Here is a 25917-nt window from a genome sequence, read left to right as displayed (position 1 = left end):
TATTTTAACAGCAAGTTCTGCATTTACAGAAAACACTGGTTTTCTGTAGGCACGCAAGAAGCAATTTGGTCACTTGTGTAGAAAAGAACATTATTGTCCGGAGTTAAGGAAGTGCAATAGCTCACAGTAAGCTCATCAGAGGTAGAAAAAAGAAGCGTAGTAATACCTCTTAGGGAACTGGCAAAGATTTTACTATGTGCATAGGAAATACGAGTACTTTCATGTTACAAAGTCCTGTGTACACTCACTGTACGCTAGTTTTGAAGTGTTCTAGAGAGGTGAAGTTAAAAAAGAGAGCAAGGAAAGGATTAGGGGTAATAGAGAAGGATTTTCATTAATACTCTACTGTTTTTAACACTGTATATTATAGTATTAACTAAAGCCTTAATCTGAGATGGCAGTATGAGCTGAGTGCATAGATAAGCCATTACACAAGCTACAGCTAACATACATTTGAAGGAAAGGGGGGTTTTGTGGCAGAGTTTCCTCCCCCTTCCCCTTCATCTGCAAGAGAATGATTTTTAGTGTGAGCACAACCTTCAGCACACTGTACAGCCAAAGAAAATGTCATTAATTCATTTTTTCACTTTGTTTTGCTTCATTATGAAGCCACGGTAGTGTTTTACAGCCTGATTTGGTGCTACTCAGTTATGTTCAAGCATCGTTACTCACATGAGCAGCCTCCTAATAGTTGCAGAGTTGAGCCCTTAGTTCAGTGTAATGATGTTTTTGGTTATGCTTTTCTATATCCTAATTAGCACTGATTCAAAGAATTGGAAGGTTAATGACATGTCCAAATTATTTCTTATTGCCACCTGAGTAACATGGGCACTTTTACACTATCTAGTTACATGAAGACTATTGTATTTACACTGCAATTACCCTGTCATGTAGCAAGCACTCCATTTATTTGAATTAGTGGAGTTGGAAAGCGTAACCAGGGTGTAATTGTGTTCTGACTGCAGCATTACTGTAGTCACTGTGTTATAAATAATAACCTTTTCCTTACTTTTATTTCCTCTACTCACATTTTAAATAGAGATGGTTGGCAAGAGGTTGTCTTTAAATATTAAGAAAACTCATTTGCACTGAAGGCTTCTTCTGTGTGCAGCCCAATAATATGGGATGTTATAGCCTTGGTTCAGTAAAGGTGTGGAGCATGTGCTGAAACCTCACTGGCTTTACTGGAAATGTTTAAAGATTTTCTTCCAAACTGGCAGAATCTCTCAAGATGGAACAAAACAAGCACTCGCAGAGTCACTTCAGGGAGCATTTTCATTATGACAGATTTCAGATGTGTCAATAGCTACAGTGACAAACAATGCAGTTCTGTGCTCCTGGTGGCTTTTTCTCCTTGTTTCAGTATCTACTTTTTCAGCTCAGTGTGGTTCAAAATCCTATCACCACCCATTCATAGATTTACACTGCTTACAAGAGGTAGGTGCTCAGAATTTATTTTCTAACATGAACAAATTGAGCAGGGGAGGTACAATTTTCTTTATGAGCATCAGTATTGATTTCCTGAGCAGCAGCCCATAACTCTCAGCATGCAGGTATGTTCTTTTTTATTGTTTCAACCCAGGAGGAATGTCTTTGCTTTCCAGCACACAGCTGTTTGCATATTTAAATGTTACCAAATTTTTCAGTCTTCATAATTTATTGATCCACCTGTATGAAAGACAGAAGTGTGGTGTATTTGATTGTCATAATGAAATTTCAGATACAAGCACATAGAATTAGTTGCCATGCCAAAAATCTGAATGGATTAGAAAATGCTTTATGCAAGAAATGCACTCAAAATCACAGAATCCCAGACTGGTTTGGGTTAGAAGGGACCTTAAAGCTCATCCAGTTCCAACCCCCTGCCACAGGCAGGGACACCTTCCACTACAGCAGCTTGCTCCAAGCCCCGTCCAACCTGGCCTTGAGCACTGTCAGGGATGGGGCAGCCACAGCTTCTCTGGGCACCCTGTGCCAGCGCCTCAGCACCCTCACAGGGAAGAATTTCTGCCTAATGTCTAATCTAAATCTCCACCCTGGCAGGTTAAAGCCATTCTCCCTTGTCCTTCCCCCTACAGGCCCTTGTAAAAAGTTTGTTCTCCATACTTCTTTTGGCCCCTTTAGGCATGGGGAGCTGCTCTAAGGTTCATCTTAAGGAGCCTTCTCCAGGCTGAACAAGCCCAGGTTTCTCAGCCTGCCTTCTGTGCTTTTGTTTTTGCACTAAATCACCTGCATATTTCACACACTTTTTCACATTATTCACTTACTTCTTCACACACTTCTTCACATTATTCACTTACTTCTTCACACACTTCTTCACATTATTCACTTACTTCTTCACACACTTCTTCACACATTTCCAAGGACTGCACACACAGGAGAGCAAGGAAAAGTGCCACCTGTGTGGAGTGAGTGTGATGCAGGGCAGTGGCTGGGCATGGCCCAGCACCGCACTTCTCTCAGACACGGTACTTGTCACCAAGGATGGGGTCCAACATGTGTTTGTAGCACTTTGAAACAATCAACATAGAGCACTGTGTCCAGCAGTGACTCTGCACATACTGCTGATGCATTGCCAGCCAGTGCCCTTTTGCATCTTGCGGTGAATCCAGGTAATATACTACAGCATGAAAGAACTAGCCTTATATATCAAATGTATCCCTGGCATTGTACCAGACACTTGAAGCAGAGAAAGCACAGGTAGGTGGCAGGAGCGCCTGTCCTGCTCAGTGGAATGAAGGGTGTACCATGAGTGACCTGAAGTGGAAGTCGCAGCCATCCTGACATTGTCTTCTTTTAGTAGCTTCGCATATAATGCACTGCTGTAGGCATAGCTGAAATGGATTTAGACAGGGAAGGAATGTCATAAGAAAAAGCTGGCATCTGTTAAATTATTAAGCAAAATTATTCCTGAAGTGTTCATCCATCAGACTTTTTCCTACAGGGATATAGCCTGAATGTGCAGTTAGAAAAGCAGAGTAGGAACAGAACAAAAAGGCAGGGTTAAGGCCACCGTTTGCACATGTTGTCAACTTCTTGCCCTCTCATGGACTCTAATTAAGCACCATTAATTGTAGAATTGCTGAGCCATCCCTAGATATCACTGGCCACAGCCTGCTCTTCACTTTGCAGATCAGTTGCAAATTTTGGACTTGTCTGTGTTGCCCTAGTTTCTTCGCACACGTTGTTTCAAAGAAAAGATTGGGTCAGATTTAACCTTACTGGGCATCTGATGCTGTATGAACTTCTATATGCCAACTTAGGGTGGTTAAATTAGCAGGCTTGCAGTTCAGCACAGACTTGAAGAGAAGAAATAAAAAGCATGACAGATGGGAACTGGAGTGATTTTATTTCAGCAACACCAAGAAGATCATTACACAAGCCATTTATTTGTTAATGGGTTCAATACGTGTCTGGTATTTCCCAGCCACTTATTTTCTGAATGTCTCTTGTTATGGCCACATAATAGCCATACTAATAGTCTGCACATCATGTTACTCCCTTCTGTAGTTTAGTAAATTATGGAAAGATCAGCAACTGTTCAGCACACTGCACTAGTATAACCATGTATGCTTTTGCCTTTGACATTCTTACATATTCCTTTCTACATCAGATTCCTGAAAACCAGTGCAATTCCTGAAATTATACAGTGGGTCTGAGGGCAAATATTGTGATTTTATTGAAGGAAGGAAGGATTCAGACCTGTGGAGTGCACTTCAGAGGTGAAAGTGATGATAGACTTCTGAATGAAGTACCTCCTGCTTCCTCCCTTCTAAGAATTACCTACAGTGATAGGGCATGAATCTGGTTATGGGTAAAGACCAGCTAAGTTGCTAGAGGTAGCTTACATGACACACCTTTCTAGCATGTATCAGTTCAGAAACTGCAAAAAGATTTGCTTTGATGTTGTTTTACAAAATAGATGATTTCTACCCTTTCCCAGTGCGTTTATCAGTTTGTTTTGTTACTGCCGATTTTGCACACATTGACCTAAGTCTCACTGGGTGCTCTGGAGGCCTGCTAATAGATTAAAGAAAGAGAACGTTGTGTACTAGCCATTTTTCGTGTGTGTTTGACTGTTATTTAGTGAAAGCATCATTTTTACTTGTCACAACCTTGCATTTAAAAAATGCACCTTTCAATCAGGAAAAAAAGGAACAAGAATGCTGCCAGGGTGAATCTCTCCAGGATCCAGCTGGTCCAACACCCATGACCGTGGAAGCTACAAGAATCCCGCAGTACATGGGCATGAAATCCTCTAGATCAAATTGGGTATGTTTGCAGAACCATATGATGAGACATAAAGAGAAAAGGGCCAGGGTCTGGTTTTCTTTGCTCCATTACGTTTCCAGGACTGCTTATCCACATCATGGCTTTAATGCCATGACATTTTCACCAAGTGCCCTTTCTTGGTGTACACTGGACAGGCTTAGGGGAGTAGCTGTTGGAAAAACCTGTGTTCCTGTTGCAAGTGGGGTGCTTGATGACTGCAAGTCATTGTAGCAGGGAAGTCATTTTGGGCTTATCAATTGCACACTTTGTTTCCCCAGAAATTAGGAGACACAAGTAATTGTGTTCCCTTTTAATTAGGTCTAGAAATAAAAAAAAAATCTTTGCTTTCCTCAAGTTTGAATTATTAAATTAATTAATTAATCTTAATTAATTAGGATTAGTGTAGACAGAGATGGTAAACTCTTGATCTCCCGGTTAGCATTGCTTATAGCTTCACCGTGTCCTTTTCCTGAAGTTCTTCTAAGGTGCTTTAAAAGCATATATATCAATATAGCAGCACCTCTGCTGTGGAGGCAGACTGAGGGAGCTGGGTTTGTTCAGCTTGGAGAAGAGAAGGCTCCAGGGAGACCTTAGAACAGCCTTCCAGTACCTAAAGGAGGCTACAAGAAATCTTGAGAGAAACTTTTTACAAGTGCATGTAGTGACAGGACAAGGGGGGATGACTTTAACCTGACAGAGGGGACATTTAAATTAGATGTTAGGAAGGAATTCTTCCCTGTGAGAGTGCTGAGGTGCTGGCACAGGTTGCCCAGAGAAGCCATGGCTGTCCCACCCCTGGCAGTGTTCAAAGTCAGGTTGGACGGGGCTTGGAGCAACCTGGTCTAGGATCATTTAGGTTGAAAAAGACCTTTAAGATCATTGAGTCCAAGATACGTGATTTTGATCTGCATCTTCTCTCACACAATTTTTAATGCAAAATGAGATTTTTCTTGAAGGCGTAAGAAAGTATTTTCAGGAGCTCTTGATACCCTCCAATACTCACAATTTAAGGAAGTTCTTTGTGTGTTTATATAAGAATATAGGAATGGAGAGGAAATTCTGAGTGTGAATGATAACCATGTGGTTTTGTGTAGAAATATACCTGGGGTAGAAGACTTTTGAAGTAGGAACACTGTTAATTAGCTAAGAAATCGTAATCAGTTGGGATGAGATGTACCAATTGGTGTATCTGTCGGTCTCCATCACTCAGAAAGTAATACCAGTGCAGTGTTTCTGGGAGGACATTGTGCTTTCATCAAGGCAAGAAGCCTGCATTCTGGTAGTCATTGAAATCATACTGACACTTGGTTCAAGACTAGCTGAGTTAATGCATGCATTCTAATTGGTCAGATTCTAATCTGTGTAACTGTGCTCCAGCTTTAGTACCTCCAATTTCAGATTAGCTTTTTTTTTTCCTGTTTTGTTCAGCTTTGTTGCATAGCACTGCTTTTGGACATCTTTATGATTCATCTCAGGTTTGGGTGGCAATGTGTTATTTCTCAGGTATATGCTAAGAATTAATGTTTTCTAAAAGGGTTAGAAATTCATGAATGGAGATTGTTGTCATAGTCTTTAATCTGCTATTAATTCCTCTTAGCTGATGAGACAAAGCAGAGAGAGGACTTATGAGCAAGTATTAGTCATGCTGAAGAAGGCAGTGGCCGGGTTTCTGACTGCCATATCCATCCAGGAAAATCAGCGTATTAAATCATGGTCGTTAGATTTGAGTGAAGAAGAAATTACTCATGCTGAGGCAGGAATGCAAATATTAGCTGAGGGACAGCCGTGTGGATAAGCCTTCCAAAGAAGTTGAATATATTCTAAAAGGTGTACAGGGAAAAACATGAACTCACTGCTTATTTGAAGCAGTGAACTCTTTTAAGAGCTTATCATGAACAAGGCAAAGTAAGCAGATGGAGCTGGGGCAGATAAAAGAGCTTGTTTTGTAAACCTCTTGAGATACCTCTGTGATGATATGAAAATAGGACAATCAGGAAGGCTGGTAAATACAGTGGAATTACTGTCTTTGGGCTTGTTCTTAAAATATCTGTGATGCTGTAAGAGATCAGTGACTTCTAAAACAATGTTAGGATGTCAGAGGCTAATCTTACTTCTTGAAGATGGTTTTTTGTGCAACAGTGTCAGACATGCTGCCAAGTGAAAGGGGAAGAAGCAGCTTCATCAGCAGGAAGAGATGCTTAAAAAGGTGTGGCTGTGTTTTTTTCATTCTATGGGTGTAGATCATGGTAATCTGAAAGCCAGATCCACTGAAGTAATAGAGATCTTCTTGCCTATTCAGTGGCATCCTGCCTATTCAGATCATCCTTTCTCTCAAAGCCTGGGTGAACTGTTGGTCAACAGTTTGTAGGCTGGGTGCAATTTGCTTGTCATTTACATTATGTTTCTTTACCTGGTCATTTTAAATTACTTATTTAGCTATAAAGCATGATGCTTTGGACAGCTTCTTTGGGCTATGATGGAAGTAAGTTACAGGAGTTGAATAAAATCTGTAGGTTTTTTGCAAAGGAGCATTGAGATATATCTGGGGTCTCTGGGGGTTCTTGATGCACTGAGCAAGCTTGCACTATGTTATAGTCAGAGCTGTAGCCTGCAGATTTACAGATGTAAGGGAAATGTTGAGGACACACAGATGAGAAATTACCTGAATATATCAGAGCTGGGCAAAAGCAAAGCATAATTTTACAAAGCTTTGATGCACTGTTAGAGGAACTTCAGTCCTGATTGGTTTTTCAGTAACCAAGGATTTTCCAGCAGCCAGCGTAAAAGGAGAAAAATAACTCACTTTTCTTGGAACATTTCTTTTGTTTCCGTGTCTGCTTTCCTTTGTCCTGGGAAGAAGGGAGAACAGGAGGAAGATTCTGGGAGAGAAGAACATTGTTGTAATTTCACAATGCACAACCCTTTATAAAAGCAACCAGTAGTTAAAATCTGTCCTGAAATCACTCATACCCTCAGATAACCTGTATAAAATCAGCAGACATGACTGCAGGGCTGACTGTGATGTGAGCTTGCACCCAGTTATAACATGTGGATTTAGAGGACATTTTGAATGTTTATTGCTTTCCACCATGTTTCTCGTGTTTTCTACTCTTACCTTTCAGTTGCACATTTCCTTTTTTTAATGTTGATGATTCAGCTTTTAGGTTTATGTTTTATCTGAATCTCAAGTATATCCTGGATTGCCTTTGCTTCTCACAAAACCCAGGTGATCCAAAAATATATGTGTAATGTTGCATTGGGAAAAGGTTATGATCAGGGACAGCTAAAAAAAGAAAGCAGCATTGCAATTTTTATTCATCAAGAGGCAAACTTAATGCTTCAGAGTTATATTTCAGGTTTACATTTCCTGGTTTCTGAGAGCTCAACAGGATAATCCTGTTCCCTTAATGTTGTTTTGCTGATAGAATACAGTTATATAATATTACATACTTTTCTAAATCATTTTGGCTATAATTATTACTTGTATGAAAAAGATTAAGGACAAAGGAGGTTCAAGTGGGGACATTGATGTAGGTCAGTATATCAGCAGATGTATGTAAGAATATTCTTCAGTAGAATTTTGGACTCTTTGTTCATTTTAATCCTTAAATATCTTGAGAAACCTTTTCCACTTCCTTTAAATGTTGGGGTCTTTTCCCAGCTAGCTTGCTGGGTTCTCAGACAAGCACGTTTCCATCCAGACTGAAAGCATGCAGCTCCACCCCGCTTAATATCACAGAATCACAGAATAGAATCATGGAATCATTTAGGTTGGAAAAGACCTTTAAGATCATTAAGTCCAACTTGGGAGCTAGTCCAAGTCCGTACGAAACTGGGTCACTAAATCTCTCCAATCTAAATATCTGCAGTTTAAAGACAGGCTTAAATTCTTACATCTATAAAATCTGATGGAAAGCAACTGAATTGTTCTTAGGCAGTTTCCTTTTTAAGTCAACAGGCCTGATTTTTATTTACACTGAAGCCCTTTTTGCCTTTATGGCAATCCAGTAGGACTTTGTGGTGAACATAAGTATAAACCACATTGATTACACCATATGTTGATATTGTTAGCACAGGACCACCAGCATTGCTCATACTACCGAACTAACCCCAGGAAATTGTTAAGGTTTAGTTCACAAAATACATAATGTATTATATTTCAGGTGCCAACACATTTATGGCCTTTTGTCTAGCAGAGTATAACTGTACTAGGACTGTGATTCCAGAGGTGAAGTGTTTGAGGGCAACCAATATCTGTTACCACAGAGGTGATTCAGCTGTATGGGAATAGTTAAGCCTAATACCAGAAAAGGCTGGAGATACCAGTAGTTGTCAGGAAACCCTGTTTTTTATAGCAATCTATTTATTTCTCTCGTTTTCCCTAAAGGATCTAACTTATCTTCATCAGCAGGGAGGTTTGAAAGCGGCTGCCCTCAGGTTTGAGTTGTAACAAAGCTGTACTGATCTGTTGAGGTTTTGAGGGGGGGTGGAGTTGGTGTTTGTTTGGGGGTTTTTTAGATGTGTCTGAAGGGAGGAGGAGAATTGTATAGCTTACAGAAGAACTGTTGTTTTAAGGCTGTATGGAGACCTCACATCAGCCTTCTGATATCTGAAGGAGGCCTACAAGGATGTTGGAGAGGAGTTCTTCATCAGGGACTAGCGATAGGGGAAGGGATAATGGGTTTAAACTTAAACAGGGGAGATTTAGGTTATACAAGGAAGAAATTCTTTACTGTGAGAGTGGTGAGGCACTGGCACAGGTCGCCCAGAGAAGCTGTGGCTGCCCTATCCCTGGCAGTGTTCAAGGCCACATTGGGCTTGGAGCAACCTGGTCTTAAGTGTGAGGTGTCCCTGCTTGTGGCAGGGGATTGGAACTAGATCATCTTATGGTCCTTTCCAACCCAAACCATTCTATGATTCTATTAATTGCTTGCTTTCCTTATAGCATCCTCCACCACTCCTTTCTTTGTTTTCTACTCTTCTTCTATGTAGACTTGCCTTTTCTATTTTTCTCTTTTCCTTTTCTACTTTTTCTTTCATTTTCTAGTTAATGCTTTCACATTTTTGTTGGCTGCTTCCTTTCACAATTTTAAATAGCCTCTTAATAAGGAGGTCCAGGGGTCTTGATTTTAGAGCTTTTACCCCTGAGGGGATGCTCAGGGTTTGCATGTTTATTTTTCAGTAGTGCCTTTGAGGGTGAGGAATAAAGGGGGAAACTGCCCAGTCTGTGTCATGACATCCTCACTTTCTATTGTGAGTGGTGCATCATTGATGGGGGATCAGCACAGGTTGCTTCAGTGTCCTGCAGTTCAGGGATATATAATGCTACTCCAGCAGAAGAGGATAAAATATTAATACCACAAAGCTAGTGGCCAAACTCTTCCCACTTTCAGAGGGGTCAGAGTTGACTTCTGTTTTCAGCAGTCATCCTTTGTGTCTCCGTAGACTGGCAGCACAGCCTGCCCCAAGATGGGAGGGGAAAAGTTAGGTCTCCTGTTCTTCTCTTACCAACTGGTTAAGGGGCATGGTCCAAGGAGGTGGCCTGGATCAGATCTGCTTCTACTTAGCCCAGAGGTTTGGATGATGACAAAGAAAGTTTTGTTCCTGCTATTGGAAGAAAGAGAAGAGCAGAGTAAGAAGTGCTGCTGGAAGGGCAGACTTGTGGCGGAGCACCAGCCTCTGCTCACCGTGGCTTCCAGCAACAGCCCAGCTCTGCTCTCCTCTCTTTGCCCATCAGTGCTTGTGCAGCTGCAGGCAAGAGAGCATAGGGGCTGCCTGCACAGGGAAAGAAGGGAGGGATGAGCTGTTTGCCTGACAGAGGTCAGGAATGTTCCTGTGGGGATGAGGGGGAGATGTTGTCTGAAGGAGATACCTGCAGGGGAGGTAAGGCAAGGGGAGGAGTCTGGGGAGCAGGGGACATGGAGGCTCTCTGGGGATGGGAGTCACTTCTCTTCTGTGAGTATCGAATGAGGATGGTGTGGTTCGTGTGTGTAGCATGAGGTATGAACCTCTGTGTTGCCTTTCTCTGTTCCACAGAACGGTTTCCCAGGGTTGACTGAAGTGTTTGAAATGAATTCTACACTGATTTCCAGCAAAACTGACACATGCAACAGAAAACACCTCTCTTGCTGATAAGATGTGATTTATTTATTAAGAGCTGCAAGAATTATATCATCATGCACACTGTAGTTAATAATGTGTCTGCAGTGACGCACTCCTGCATTTAGTTGACATCCCTTTCCCCTCCTGTCGTATTTAATGACTTTATATTCAGAAGCCTTTTGCATTCAATATGCAGCAGGCCAAAAATCCTTCAGGAGGCTTTCTTTGATGACCGAATTGCTGTAGTGAATTCAGCTGCTATTGGAGATTGCATTTTGTAAAAGCTGCTTCGCCACAGAAGTCTGTGCCATACCTCAAGTTTCCTGTAACACCCCATCATGGTCATTTTCAGAATGAGTCTGGCCCCTGTTTGCTTCGTCCTTTAGACTGGTTGTTGCCATTGCATGCAAGAAGTAGCAGAGATGAAGCTGGATTTGTTCAGTCTTAAGAGAAGTTTTAGGTGGGATGTAGTGGTGCCTTAAATACTTAGTGGGAGACTGTAGGGAAGGAGGAGGGAGACTTCTCACAGTGCATGATGAAATGGCAGCAGGCCATACACACAAATTGCAATAAGGGATATTCTGATTAGACTCAGGGATATTTTTTTCCTCAGGACAGTAGTCAAACATTAGCACAGGTTGCCCAGAGAGTTTGTGGCGCCTCCATCCTTGGAGATACTCAAAGCTGAAGTGGACAGGGCCCTGAGCAGCCTGCTCTAGGTTGGTCCTAAGTTGAAGGGTTAGATGAATTCAAGAGCTCTCTTCCAACATTGGTCATTCTATGGCAGTTTGATTACAATCAGTATTGCTACAAGCCTGCTTCACTGGAGGAGGCTGTTGACTTTTTGAAGCCCATTGCTCCAGAAAGAAGCAATGTAAGAAAAACAAAACAGTGAATGCTGCAGCCAGCAATAGCTAAATAGGGAAATAAAAGTAATTTAAAGAAAGAAAAATTAAAAACAACCACCACACAAACAACCCTCCCCTTAGGTTTCCTGAACTATGGTAAGTAGTTTCTGCTGGGTGTAATGGATCTCCCAAAAGGTAAGACAGGAGAAACGCAGAGTGTGCATAAGGCTGCATTAACTAAGTGACTGTAGACACTGTAGAAGGAAAAACTTGGAGTTTTTTTTCTTCTCAGCTTTCTATGTCAACATAACCAGAAAAATGCTTTGTGGATCAAAATGTTTTATTAGTCATTCAGTGAGATCGAGGGGCACTTGAAGTAGCAGAGATATTTCTCTGCTTTTTAAATCAGACTGTAAATCTCCGCAGTGGCTTCATTGCTGCCTGGAGCAGGATCCAAGGTTGAAAGTAAAGAGTCTGTAGCTCACTACTAGAAATAATGGTATTCATAGGGAATCGATGTTTGGGGCATTCATTTAGAAGAATGGGCATTGTTCACTGCCTTGCTGCTGCTTGTATGGCATGAAGGGTCATTGACTCGATTCCCTTGTCCAGGGGCTTTGACAGCAAGACTAATGCATTGAGCCATTCTTCATACAGAGCTTAGCTGAAGGATATGGTTGTCTCTCACACGTGTGTTTCTCATCTGCATATTGTTCCAACCGAACTGCATTAGAAGAGTGAGGAATTTCTGAAGCTCTAACTTAGGCTGTCTGGAAGTACAGACTGTTGCCTAACACAGTTTCCTGCCTGCTGAAGACATCATGGATATGTAAGAGTTTAGAATATTTTCACTACATATGCCCTACAGTTTGATCACTCTCATCGTTTCATAGTGCAAAGAGAAGAGATGTTAACAGCAGTTTTTTAGTTCTCCATGCAAACAAAACGCGTTCTTGAAAAGTTTGAATTTGGAGTCTACGGGAGCAAGTCTTCTGGAGAATTACAGGACCCAAGCAGTGCCCAGTGGCCTGTCTCACCTGTCAGTGACAAACCTCACAGTTATTTCAGGGGGCTGTAGGATCTTGCTTAGCTGTTCCTGAGAGGGAGATATTTACAAGTGGTTCTTGTTTTCAGGGTGCTTAAGCACATTAATACTCTGTGTACAGCCCTGTCAGGTTTACAGGGCCAATCCTGTCCTGCATTAGGCAGCTGCCCGATGTGCATCTGATCATAAACCCAGATTTTCTTAAAGGCTTCTTTTTTCCTGGAAGGTGGTAACTCTGGGAAGCACAAAGCTGTTTAGCAACTGCAAGGAGCCTTCTTCCCTGCTAACTCAACCAGAGTTTGTTTTGCACATTGGGGCTGTAAAGTGCTGTCATCCTTGGACCACTTCAAACTTACTGAGAGACTTGTTAGCTCTCAGAGGGTCATTGGCATCAAAGAGCATGCAGCCTTAGAGCCCACATGTGAGCAGCTGGTAAGATATCCTGCAGGAAGCAGTCACCCCAGAAGTATGCTATATATAAAGAAAAATTGTCTGTTGCTTCAGTATAGTCCAGCCATTGACCCAGAAGGCGCTGTCCACGTGTGATTGTGTTGAAGTGTCTGAAAATCTAAGAGTTTATTTAAATGAAGTTTCGAAGAGTGAAGGAAGATCAGAATATGTAATCAAAGCTTCTCCTCTGCTGCCAAAGGATAGCTGAAGTTTATTAGGCAGAAGTGTTGAAATAATTAAAAAGCTAAATCTAATAAAATTTTGGAAGAAAAAGATATTGGACTCTGTGGGAGGTACTGATTTCTTGCCTCAGTCCTCAGTTTTGTTTTAATTGGAAGTGGTTGCTCTTGATATTGCTATTGTAGCTTGTGGTTATGCTGAAATAGCATTGTACCCGCATAGGATAGCTTGGAAAATATGAAAGATCTTCATGCAAACACGGAGATCTCATACACTTGGTATGTACTGTCATTGCCTGTCCTCTTGTCCTAAGTGTGTTGATAGCTGCCTTCTGGAGGGACTAAGCAGGATTTTTTGTGGTAATTTAGTTTGACTGCTAGGGTTTGCTCTCTGGAATCTGCTGAAAGAATTTGTTGCATTTTCAGTGGGGAAAAAACTGTTTACTCATTTTCTTGCTATCTTTTTAAAGGGTTTCTAGGAGAGCAGCTTTTTGGAATGAAAAACTTCTGTCTTCTGGCAGTCCATGAAGTAATCAATAAGCAGAGCTGCAAGATGAGCAGTGTTCAAACTAAAACAGGGGAAATTCAGGTTAGGTATAAGGAAGAAGTTCTTTACTGTGAAGGTGCTGAGGCCTGGAGCAGGTTGCCCAAAGAAGTTTTGAATTTTCCATTCCTGGCAGTGTTCAAGGCCAGGTTGGACAGAGCCTTGGGTTACATGGTCTAGTTTGGGGCGTCCCTGCCCATGGCAGGGGGAGTTGGGACTATATGATCTTAAGGTCTTTTCCAGCCCAAAACATTCTATGATCCTGTGATTCTGTGAGGCAAACAGAGGGCAAGTGCCATATGCCCACGAAGGGCAAATTCTCCTCTTAATTAGGGAATGGCATTGAGAGATGGTGTATTACAAGGCTAGAATAGTGCTGACTGTGACACATGAGGCAGACCCTGTGTGTGTGTGGCCACAGTCCTTCAGGGATGTGAGCTGGCTGCAGGGAGCTCAGCAGGGAGTCAGACTGCTGCTGGAGCAGCTGACTGCTCATTGGAAGCACCTGATAGAAAGATAGTCTGGTGCCAGCAGAGTGGCTTAACCAGCTAACAGGATAAGTGGAATATATTACATTCAAGAGCTGGATAATTCTGGTAACAGAGTGAGGGTTGTAGCTGAAGCACTGCCAGTAATTAGGACTAGATTTTCAAAGTGGTGCCTGGGATTATAGCCTTAATTCTGTCAGTGACAGGCTCAGAACTGCTTCTTTCATGATTTGTCCGTTACATCCCAGTGTGCCCTGTGTTTCCAAGATGTGGCAGAAGTCAAGTGATGGAGAAAAAGGAAGCATTTATTTAGTGTCTATTTATTTAGTCATTTTTTTTTTCCCAAAAAACATTTCTTCTTAAATTCAGCACTTGGGAGGAAATGGGAGTATTCACCCATTTGCAGATCTACTGAGGAATTCCTTCTTTAAAGAGAATGGTAGTACACGAAGCGTGGACTTGGAATGATATCTTACATTCTTTTACTCTGGAAAGATGCTTCACTGCTGAGCTGTGGGAAAGGCAAGGCTGTGAGCCTTTTCTCACTTGCTTAGAGAGTTGTCCTAATGTTAAGACTTCAGTGTAATAAAGAGGGAAACCGTAAAAGCCAACAGAACTAAGTTAGGGTGGAGTAACTTCCTGACACCTGTGCCATGTACATATAGGTCTGCTACAACAGTAGCTCCAAGGTGATTTAAACTGACATCAGCAAAGCTATGCAGAGTGTAAACTGGTACCCTGCATTCTGCTGGGCAGTTTTGGACCTGTCTTACATCTCAGAGGAGCTAAGGGATACAAACAGATGGAAGGAGACAGGGCCAAAGCATCAGCTGCTTCTTTTGCTCCTGACCATTGAATGCAGGCTGTTAACCTTGTTTAGTTTGCTTTAAATCTGCAGGCAGGTGTAGTGCTCTTGAAAAGCAAAGAACAGATAACTGGAGCTTGAAGCAAGCATGGTGCAGGCAGTTACTAGACAGCCTGTCTATTCCCACAGCTCCGGAACACCGCATATTTACCTCTGACACATCTAGCAGTACTTTTTCTGTTTGCTGAATCACAACTGGGAGCTGAGTTGATGCTATTTTTCACTTGTGACCTGAATGAAGCACAGGTTACAGCCTTCCCTTTTCAATGTGCTCTCATTTACTGCTTTTCCTCTTCAGAGCTGGTGTATACAAACAGAAAATACTTCGTTGCTTCACTGTTGTAGTTTCCAGTATTCTTTCACTGTAGACTTCAATCTTCCATATGAATTTGGATAGTACTGCTTAGAAGTGAGGGTCTATCTGAATACTTTCATATGTTCTTAGGTGTGTTATTTTAAAAAGAAGCTCTTGTGAATAGATAGTATGGTCCAGGCTAGAGCTTTGCCAGTTTACGGTACCTGATTAATCTGCAGTAACTATTACTGTAGTTACAATCTGTACTGTCAGTGTAAAATATTCTAGGTTTTAATTAGCATCTTCTAAAATTGGAACTTGATTGGATTGAGCCCTTAGTCTACATCCATGATATTCACCATATAAAGGCAACAAATACAAACGGTGCAGTGTTGTTTTTAATATCGTTGCAGTTTCCTCTGGTTTAAATATAAGAAATCCTGGCCTATGTGAAATAGTTATATCAGTTATGATCATTAAATGTTACCATTCTTTTGCAGCAGAAGCTACTGATACAGAGCATAAAGACTGAGGTGTAACAGTGTTTTTCTGTGCTGTGTATAGGAAAAGGAGTAAGTGCTTGTATTTGTCAGCTGTGCATGTCTACCAATGGTAGACCATGTAATAAAATCATATTAATCCTGCTTCATATCAGCAGGACTTTTAAATCAACTAAATTGGGCTGCACAATATATAAACATGCTAAAGGGAGTTAGTGGTGCAAAGCATTTTTTGCCGGCATGCTGCACTATTACTGGTCACCGTGGTACCCAAAAGCAGATTTTCTAAGTGCAACACCAGGCAAACATAGTCACAGCTTCTTCCAGACCTACTTCACACTGTACATACGTTCAAAAGTATTTGCCTCATCTTAACATAGAGGTAACATGAAGGCTTAGTAGGGGTACCCCAGGTGTACACTGTAAGCAGTTTGCATCCAGGAGCAAGAGTGTTGTCCTTGTTACTGTTCCATGTAGACGGGTGAAGGGTAAAGGTATTTTGGGAGATGTTTTTAATTAGCTGTGAGAGCTTCTGTTTCTTACCTTCTGCTTAGACAAATTTTTGGTGACGCACTTGCAATTTTGCCTGAGCGATAGCTGATGGACTATAGTGCTCTGGGGTCTCTCAAGATTTTTTGGTGTCTTATAGCACATGCCATGGCTAAAGAGGGAGCAAGTCTCAAGGGCTCCATTTGGTAGTGTGAAGTTGCCTTCTTTCTCATTCAGGGTCACATAACTTCCCTCTAGCATATGCAGGAACTACTCACAAGGAAAAGTGATACTAGGACAAGACTTATAATTTTTAGCTTTCAGTTGTCTCTTTCTCTCTTCTTTCTTCTCTCTACTGAAAAAATGAAATGTGCTACCAAACACGAACCTTTTCTGAGCTCAGCAAGTCCTGAGAGGCTTGGATCTGGCCTCAAGTACCTCCCGATGTTTCACAGGTAGCCATCACAGGCTCTGTCATTGTCTTTTGCCATGTTTCTGAGGTTGGGGAACTGTGAACAGACCGGAAGACTTTACAATGTGTGTTTACTGGAGAATATTTTAAAGGAAGTGCTCATAATTCTCTAACTGCTTGAGTACATGCACTCCCATCAGTGGCCATGACACCAGGCAAGGAAAGCAAAAGGAGGTTTGATGCTCCAGGAAGCCTTTAGTTTTCTGAGAGATTCAGCTAGACTTGAAGTTGCAGCTCACTTCCCATGTCTTCATGTCTGGATAGGATAGAAGCATGTAATAAAAGCATTTTCATCCTGTTTCTTATCAGCAGGACTCGTAAAATAATAAGGCTGGGTTGCACAATGTGCAAACATGACATTATAAGCTGAAAATATAAACTAATTCAGACTGAGCTCTCACTTCAAGGGCATAAAGGAGCACCAAAGTTATTGAGGGAAAATCACATTTGTTCCTTTTCGTACCAAGGACTTCAAGTCCATAGGATGTCAAGTGAGAAGATCAATATTGTCTTTCTGTCAGCTATATTTTAAGAGGCAGTTGAGAAGATAGAGGGGTTTTATCTCCCAATGACTGAATTCAAGGCTTACTTACAGTGACAAAGCTCTTGATGTAATTATATTGTAGCCACTAAAATCAGTCTGGATTTCTTTCATGATAAATGGCAAGCAGGAAGAACTTGTGCACTTACCCATCCCAGTCCCCAGGACACTGTGAATCCCAGTTGACGTGGTGGCTGGCAAGTATTGGTGACCACACACCCTCCTTTGTCCTGCCCTGCATTAAGTGCTGTTAGCCTTGTCCTCAGTACTGCGGACAGTCTGGTATTACATTAGTGAAACCAAACTGCAGCAAATAGCTTTTTTTTTTTTTTCAGAAAATCAGGATTTTGTTGGGAGTCTTTGTTGAGAGATATTTCTCCCTTCCTCCCCCTCCATTCCTTCTGACTCCAAATCACAGTATCACAGTATCACAGTATGTTAGAGATTGGAAGGGACCTCAAAAGATCATCTAGTCCAATCCCCCTGCCAGAGCAGGAACACCTAGATAAGGTTACACAGGAATGTGTCCAGGCGGGTTTTGAATGTCTCCAGAGAAGGAGACTCCACAACCTCCCTGGGCAGCCTGTTCCAATGTTCTGTCACCCTCACTGAGAAGAAGTTTCTTCTCAAGTTTAAGTGGAACCTCTTGTGTTCCAGTTTATACCCATTACCCCTTGTCTTATCATTGTTTGCCATTGAGAAGAGCCTGGCTCCATCCTCATGACACTCCCCCTTTATATATTTATATACACTAATAAGGTCCCCCCGCAGTCTCCTCTTCTCCAAACTATAGAGACCCAGCTCCCTCAGCCTTTCCTCATAAGGGAGATGCTCCACTCCCTTAATCATCTTAGTTGCCCTGCACTGGACTCTCTCCAGCAGGTCCCTGTCCTTCTTGAACTGAGGGGCCCAGAACTGGACACAATATTCCAGATGCGGTCTCACCAGGGCAGAGTAGAGGGGAAGGAGGACCTCTCTCGACCTACTGACCACCCCCCTTCTAATACACCCCAGGATGCCATTGGCCTTCTTGGCCACAAGGGCACAGTGTTGGCTCATGGTCATCCTGCCATCCACTAGGACCCCCAGGTCCCTCTCCCCTACACTACTCTCTAACAGGTCGTTCCCCAACCTATACTGGAACCTGTATTGCCAGTATTAAAGTATAATCACTTTCCTGACCTTCCTAATAACCTTCACTGAATGTGTCCATGCATAATCGTTCCTTCCTTTGACATATGATATCTGCCTGCTCTTGACCCCTCTCTGGCACATGCCCCGCTGTGCCTGAGGATCTGTATCATGGATGAGAAGGTGCAGCGTACGTGTGGGAAGAATGGCAGACCATGGCCACCAGACCACTGGAGGACAGGGAAGATGGGACAATGCTTCACAAAATAGATGGATCCTTTGTTGTTGTTGTTATAGGGCTGGATGTGTGATTACTCTCTCTGTATAATGCCAAGCTTGGGCAGTAGGGGTTTGGCCGTGGTGGTGATACTTTGTCTCTGTCGGGATTTGTGGCAATACTGTAGTGATTCAGTGCAATCTACCGATGTAGCCATGGCCCCTAAAAGGGTCATTTAATAGCAATGTATTTTAAAGTTTGGAACAGGCTGGACTCCATTAGATCCACCCCAGTCTGTTCAAAGCATAGACTGTTAAACTATTCATACTGATTCATGGCGGATCTAAAACCCCAGAGAAGCGTTTAAGGACTGAAAAAAAGAACGTTTTGCAAATGTGCACTTATCTAGGTCGGTTGACCCAGTTACTATCCTGGACAAAATCCTGAGAAGACCATTAGTAGAAAGCATTAAAGGATAATGTGTAATAAATGTCAGGCAGTGACATAGTAGGAAAAATACATCTTGACAAGGAAATGTCGTCGTTTCTTGGCGCGATCACACCTTGGGCGGGTAAAGGTTACTGAGCTCTTCTCATCAAACTCTCCTAGTCACATACAATATCCTGATTTAAACATGTCTCTATCCAGAAATCAGTTGTGGTGTCAGTGAGTAAATTGAAACCTGCTTAGCTGAGAAGGCCGAAAGTGCAATTGCGACTAATTAGCTGTGATCCAATAGGGATGTTTCTACTGGAGTTTGCTCATAGTCCCACTCTACTCACGATCCTTTTTCCTGTTTAAATAGTCTGTGAGGAACAAAACGATTATGACAGTCAAGTCTAACAGAGCCCACTTATTTATAATGGTGTCTAAATTCAACTTATGATCTAGGCCTCATCTGTGCCTTGACCTGCCAGCTGTGCATGTTGTTTAATCCCTGCTAGGTGGGCTGTAGTGCCCCCTTGCCCAGGTTTTGTGCTCTCTGGAGGCAAAGAGCAGCTTGTTTTCTAAGTTAAGCTTGAATACACAATATTTAATATACTGAGCAGTGAGTCACAGCTGAGTGGGACTTCAGTTACTGTTTCCTGGCAGAAATTGGAACCTCACTGCATAAAACGCTGGTTTTCTTTTTTGCCTGGAAGCCAAATGACTAGAGTGGTGAGAAGCTGCAGCTTCCTGGGCGCAGAGCACCACTGAGTTTGACTCCAAAGTCAGTGGGAAGTAGTAGTAGCACCATCCCCCTTCTGAACTTGGAGCCTGACTCCCAGTAGCATCTCCTCTGTTCTGTTCAGGCAGACAGTGGTGAAAACTACTGATGGTGGGGTTCTGCTGATGCCCCAGACATTGGTTCGAAGCCTTCCCAGTTCTTATCACAGGCAGAAGGTGGCCTGGGTCCCAATTTGCACAACAGAAACCCACTAATAGACTTGTTGAGCCAAAGACTGACATTAGAACCTGAACTGTGGAGTACAAAAGGTCATCTATTGATTTCCACCCCTAGATCGCCCTCAATGCTTTTGCACACAGTATTAGTAAACTTCAGGAAATCTTTCTCACTTGTATATAATAAACTTTCTGGAAAAAGTTTTTCTATGGCAATAATAAGGTGTTATAAAGACAGAAGTTGTTTCTAGAGGTGAGAGCCACATCCCCATGCTTACACGCTGCTTTTATCTCCTGTAATTTTAGTATAGCAGTTTCTCTACCAAAAAGCAGTTCCTTTTGGGGAGAGAAACTGCTATACTAAAATTGCAGTAGTATTTTTGTATCATTCTGTGTTCTTAAGGAAAAGCCTTCAGGAAGGGATAACTTAGACCACTAGTGGTTAACTTATTAGCTGGATAAAAACATAATTTTGATTAGTGGTCATCTACTTGATTCTTAGCTGTAAAACTAAGAATCTTTCAAAAAGGCAGTTACTAAGCCATGTGTCTGTTCAAGAGTTACTGGAGAATACACACTCTCACCACAATTTTTCTTCCAGCAGATTTTTAAAAGCATCACCAATGAAGATTCAATCCAGGGACAAGGAAGTCGGAGACTGATAAGTTTTTCATTGTCAGGTAAGTCACTGCTGAAGTACAAGTTCTAAGCCCAGAGAGTGGTAAACTGCAGTTATTAAAGCTTTTCATGTACATGTGTATCTATGTATATGTACATATGTATGTATTTCTGCATGGATTTCTCCCTGTTGCTCTAGAAGTGAGACTGAGAGAATTGTGATTGTTGTTGCATAACTTTCTTCCTTCAATGAGAGTTATGTGTTGAAGTGTCTTGTTGAAGTAGAATTTTGGGGCCACATTAGGTTTTCCTGTTTACAGTTAAATGTGGTGCCATGCATGTAGGGAAAACAAGATCAAAGGCATATGCTTTACCTATAGAGCAAAATGTGGTTTGTGGTAGTCCTCTCGTTCTTGGAGAGTATGTTCCACTGTCTTAGCCTGGACCTGAGGCAGATCCATGTGCCAAGGTGCACAAGCTTGTCTGTATTGCTCAGAAGGGACTCTCAGACATCCTGAGCCGGAGGACTGCTCTCCTCTTAAGTTTTCTAAAGAATGCTTAGCCCATTACTTGGCATATCTCTGCCGGTTTTAAGGGCTTACTATGTGTCGTGGTTTAAGCCCAGGCCGTAAATCAGAACCACGAAGTCCACTTCCCCCCCCCCCCCACCTTTCTTCCCTCCGCTTCTGGAGGGACAGGGAGGAGAATCAAAAGAATGCAGCTCCCACGGGTTGAGATAAGAACAGTTTAATAACTAAGGTATAACACAAATCACTACTGCTACCACTAATAGTAATAATGATAAAGGAAATAACAAGCAAGAGAATACAACCGCTCACCAACCGGTACCTCACCCCCACCCTGCCATGTTCCAGCCCTTCCGGGAACCCTCAGTTCTACCTCCTGGGCATGACGTGCTGTGGTATGGAATACCTCTTTGGCTAGTTTGGGTCAGGTGTCCTGTCCCTGCTTCCTCCCAGCTTCTCCTCCTCCCTGGCAGAGCGTGAGACTCACAAAGCCCTTGGTCAGTCTAAACATCGCTGTTATCAGCTCCATTCCCAGGCCGAAAGTCAAAAACACAGTGCTGCAAAAGCTACTAAGAAGGAGAAAAACTGACTACTGCTACTGAACCCAGGACACTATGGTTCCGTGAAGCAGCTATGGACCGTTTGATTTGGCTTTGGTAAAAACAATTTGTAAATCATTTGTGTAGAAAAAATCAGTTTGTCAAAAGAGAGTAGTTGTGAGCAAGGTTCTCATTTTGAAGTTTTATGCTTGCTACTTCATTTCCATGGGGTTTAGCTCCTGGAAAACAAACAGAAATATGCTGAACATGACTTGGAAATTCTTGGGGAAAGTAGTACAGAGAAAAAAACAGTTACCCTTGTTCGGAGTTTTTACAGACTTAGGCTTTTCTGTTTAAAATTGCACATCTGGCCAGCATCCCATTACGTGATTGGTTTGGCCGTACGAGTTTCCCGCCAAGCTGTGTTAAAGTCTTCCATATCTCTTCAATATTAAGAGTGCAAGTCAGTGCTTTTCCAAACTAGATATCCAGTGTGGTTCTTGAGAGGCTATTTATGCTCTATGGCAAGTTGGACTGACTTTAGACAGGGCTCTTTTAACACTTATTTTTCCCAGGTTGGAGACTGGATATCCACCCAGTTACTCAATTTGATAAACCCACAGGTTTAACTCAGCAGAAATAAAGGAGTAGAGTTAATTTTTTAATGTTCTAAAATAATCTGATATAGAAATATTGCTCAGAATTAGTAACATTTTTTCATTCTCTCAGGTTCTTTGGCCTAGTAGACCAAGAGATACTAAGAGTTGTAATCTGTGAGACTGCTAAATAATGTTGTCTCAGTGGGCCCTTTTATTAGCTAAACTATCTAATTTACAGCTTAATTCAAAGTATACAAAGACTATACCTTGTAATACATTTGAGATATCTTATTCTAATGGTTCAGTAGCAATTCATTTACATTTATGTCACGTTCATATTAACAGCATCATCTCAGCCAGGTATCTGAAAGGCTTTGAGCTCACAGTTATTTTATCAACAATCTTTGCTACCAAGATGGCTCAATTTCAGTCTTTCTGAAACGAACAGATTTACACATCACAAGGATTTATTTATTACCTTCTTACTTAATCAATACAACAGCAAGAAAAAGGTGGTCTCTCTCAAAGTAAAATTATTGCTATTCCTTTATCTGTTATGCTAGCTAATAAAAGGTAAATCAAGCCAGGCCTTCCAGAGGCATCAGAACGAACTGGGATTGCTTTGTGCTTGCACTACTGTCACAGCAATAACCTCTATGTTGTCATTGTCAGCTCATATAGACTTCTCCGTTTCAATATCTATATTTTAGTATACTGTCACCTTCAGTGTCATTACTTAGAAGTTTAAGTTTCCAAATCATGATTGATTTAGTTGCAATTAGGGGGAAAAAAAGAGTGTAAGCCCATTAGTCTAATCGGGGACCATTGCATTAGGGGCCGCAGTACCACAGAGCCATTGTGCCCTATACAGTTTGTCATCTGAATAATGTGAGAAGAGCTATGCCTTCTACCATAGCAGTTTTAAAAAGAATAAGTTATTAGAATTGGAGAGACAAATCTCGAAGTAGACCAAATCCCAAGAAATGGTGAACATTGGTCTGTTTCAGCGGACTTGTATGGCTTGCTCTGCTGCCTAGGCACTCCAGTGAGGCCCTGTGATAATGTGAACTGTGCAGAAACAGTTTCTTTGGTAACAAAGTGCTTTATTCTTTCTGTAGTTTTATTGAGTATTTGGTTGGACAAAATCCAACTGTTTCCAGTGGAAATTTTGCCTGAGAAAAGATAAAAATGTCAAGCAAAGACAAAAGTATAAACTGATGCTTCAAGGCAAAAGGAGATGGGTAACTTCTTGAGAATAGAAATAGCTGAGAGTTTGCATTAGGTCAGTAGGAGGTTTGTTTTCTATGTGTTTGCTTCTTTGGAGACTGAAAGTTGGTCCTGTGAAAGGTTAGTTCAGATTAATAGGTTCTCAAAGAAGATAACTTCCTATGATTAAGCCTCTTAATTCTTCATATGATGACTGTATTATTATAGCTTTCGTTAGTAAAAATACCAAGAGAAATCTTGTAAACCTGATCTAGCTAGATTAAATACTGTCTTTAAGGAAAGCTATGCAGTTACTTAGCATTTACTTTCCAACATGAGTTTTCTACTGTTACCAGTGAAGGTCACACTTCTGATAAGGCAGCTGAAAGTGTCAGAGCTCTCATACATGAAGCACAGAAAGAAGAAGTGTGCTAAGCTTCCCAAGATGTAGCAGCCACCTCACTGAAGGCTTGTGGTTTAGCAGCAGTGTAACGCATTCGCTGAAAGCCCTTGAAACCGTTCTGTTGACTGGTATATTTAGAAAGTGTTATCGTGAGGTTTGCATGATATGCCTGCTAGCTGTATGTTGCATCAGATAACATTTTTCAAGCTTTAATATTTCACCTATCTCATGTGTTTGCATACTCTTTATTTGTAAGTGTTCTTGTGGAATAAATGACCAGAAGATCTGAATACTTCACTAACATTCAGGAGTTTATCCTCATCACACCTCTGTGAGAAATGTGAGTTATTTTTGTGTGGCTGTGGTGAGGCACTGGAACGGGTTGCCCAGGGAAGTTGTGAATGCTTTATTCCCGGCAGTGTTCAAGGCCAGGTTGGATGAGGCCTTGGGTGGCATGGTTTAGTGTGAGGTGCCCCTGCCCATGCCAGGAGGTTGGAACTAGGTGATCTCAAGGTCCTTTCCAACCCTAACTATTCTGTGATTCAGACCAGGCATTCAGGTAACATCAGTTGTCAGTTTATAGAAGTCAGAGTATGAATCACAACTGAAGATAGCATTAGGTCTGTTAAGGGTCACTTTGACAATAGTAGTTACCAAGAAATTCTTGATCAGAATGCAGATATATAACACACTTTATCTTCCAACCATTCTTTGCAGGCCTGGTGACTGACTTTGTAACAAGAGTTGTAGACACTAAATCTTGTTTAATATTGCTATAAACCTGCCTCTACTTCTGCCTTTCCCACTCAAGCTGACTTGCTCAGATGTATTCCTTTTTCTTTTTGTAAGCCTTTTTCTTACCCATCAGAGCTTGTGCAAAGGTGAGGTAACTTCGCCCCATCTCTAGTGCACCTACAAAGTACTGCAGTGCTCTAGATTAACAGTTTGAAAGGCCTCAAAAGGCTTTGAATTCAACTGCTCCATTATCCTGTGTAACACCTTGCTCCATGATGTGGAGCTTTGTGTGAGTTTGGCTCAGATATATCTCACAAAGGCATGAAGTCTGGATCTGAGGATACCAAGAGATGGTACTTTGCTCCAGTGGTTAATTGCTTGCAGTGATAAAACCTCCCCCTCGCTGTTTTAAGCCGTTCACATTAGCTGTTGAGAAAAGTTTATATGCATCTAACAGTTCAACAATGTCAGGCCATCTCTCATGAAAAACAACAGAAGGAAGGAATTCAGGCGGAGGCACAGCAACCACAGACTCTTTCACTGCTGCGGATTTCATTAATTTTAAGTACGTGCATCCTAATCCTAAATATGCACCATCAAGAGGTGAGGTGGACTCAGTCTTCTTGAGACACATTTATAAACTGCACAAAATAGCCTTTCTAGGAAAGTTCCTCCACAGCTGCTGGCAAAAGGTTCTTACTCCTGTGGAGAACAGCTTCTAACAACTTTGGCTTACTACTGAAAGCCTAATCACTTATATTGAAGCAAAATCAAAGATGGTAAAACACAGATGTCTTCTAGCTGTGTCTGCTGCAGTTGATATTCTCACCTGGTTCCATGTTTTGCCAATAAATATACGCTAGTTTCCAGATTGCCACAAAAATAGAGTCTCCATCACTATCCAGTCGTCAGTGCCTCGAAGTTTCTGATGCTGCATGGAAAATGGGTTTGCAGAGTGATCCTTTACGGGGCAGACAGGGAAGTCTATGGCTCACTTTAGGGGCAGAGGCTACGTGCATGCAAGTGATCTAGAACAAAGGTTACTTAGGTCTCATCGGAACACCCTAAGATCAGCATATAAGGAAGGGAAGCCCTAAAATTGAACAAATTCTTTATTCACTTAGGGGCATCAGAATGTAGAGGTTAGTATAAGCCATTTTTCTACAATGAAGTGTGCCTAGCTGGATTAGGATGCATGTTCTTACAATTACTGAAAGTCTGCAGCAGTGAAGGAATCTGTGGTTGCTGTGTCTCTGCCTAAATTCCTTCCTTCTGTTGTTTTTCATGAGGGATGGCCTGACACTATTAAACTGTTAGATGTATATAAACTCTTTCATGCCAAAGTGTGATTTATGAGTGAGTGGGAAGCTGACATATGGTATATTAATAACTTTTTTTAAGAGATTGGATGAAAATGCACCTTTGCAAAGCGTGAGTTATGTTGGTAACATTTCCTCGTATGCCTCCAA

General features: G+C 41.7%; 1 protein-coding gene across 1 annotated transcript in view; it reads left to right on the top strand.

Moving 5' to 3' along the window:
• HECW1 (HECT, C2 and WW domain containing E3 ubiquitin protein ligase 1) overlaps window positions 1-25917 on the top strand; it is a gene marked incomplete at both ends in the record, with an annotated part of 174387 nt that overhangs the window by 61014 nt on the left and 87456 nt on the right. The window contains one exon of the mRNA XM_080611271.1: window positions 20423-20501. Coding sequence (XP_080467397.1) covers window positions 20423-20501 — 79 coding nt within the window. The remainder of the gene's footprint in view (window positions 1-20422; window positions 20502-25917) is intronic.

Source organism: Psittacula echo (assembly GCF_963264785.1).
Source record: "Psittacula echo genome assembly, chromosome: 2".
In the NCBI taxonomy this organism is placed as follows: domain Eukaryota; kingdom Metazoa; phylum Chordata; class Aves; order Psittaciformes; family Psittacidae; genus Psittacula; species Psittacula echo.
This window is presented reverse-complemented; position numbering and strand designations above follow the sequence as displayed.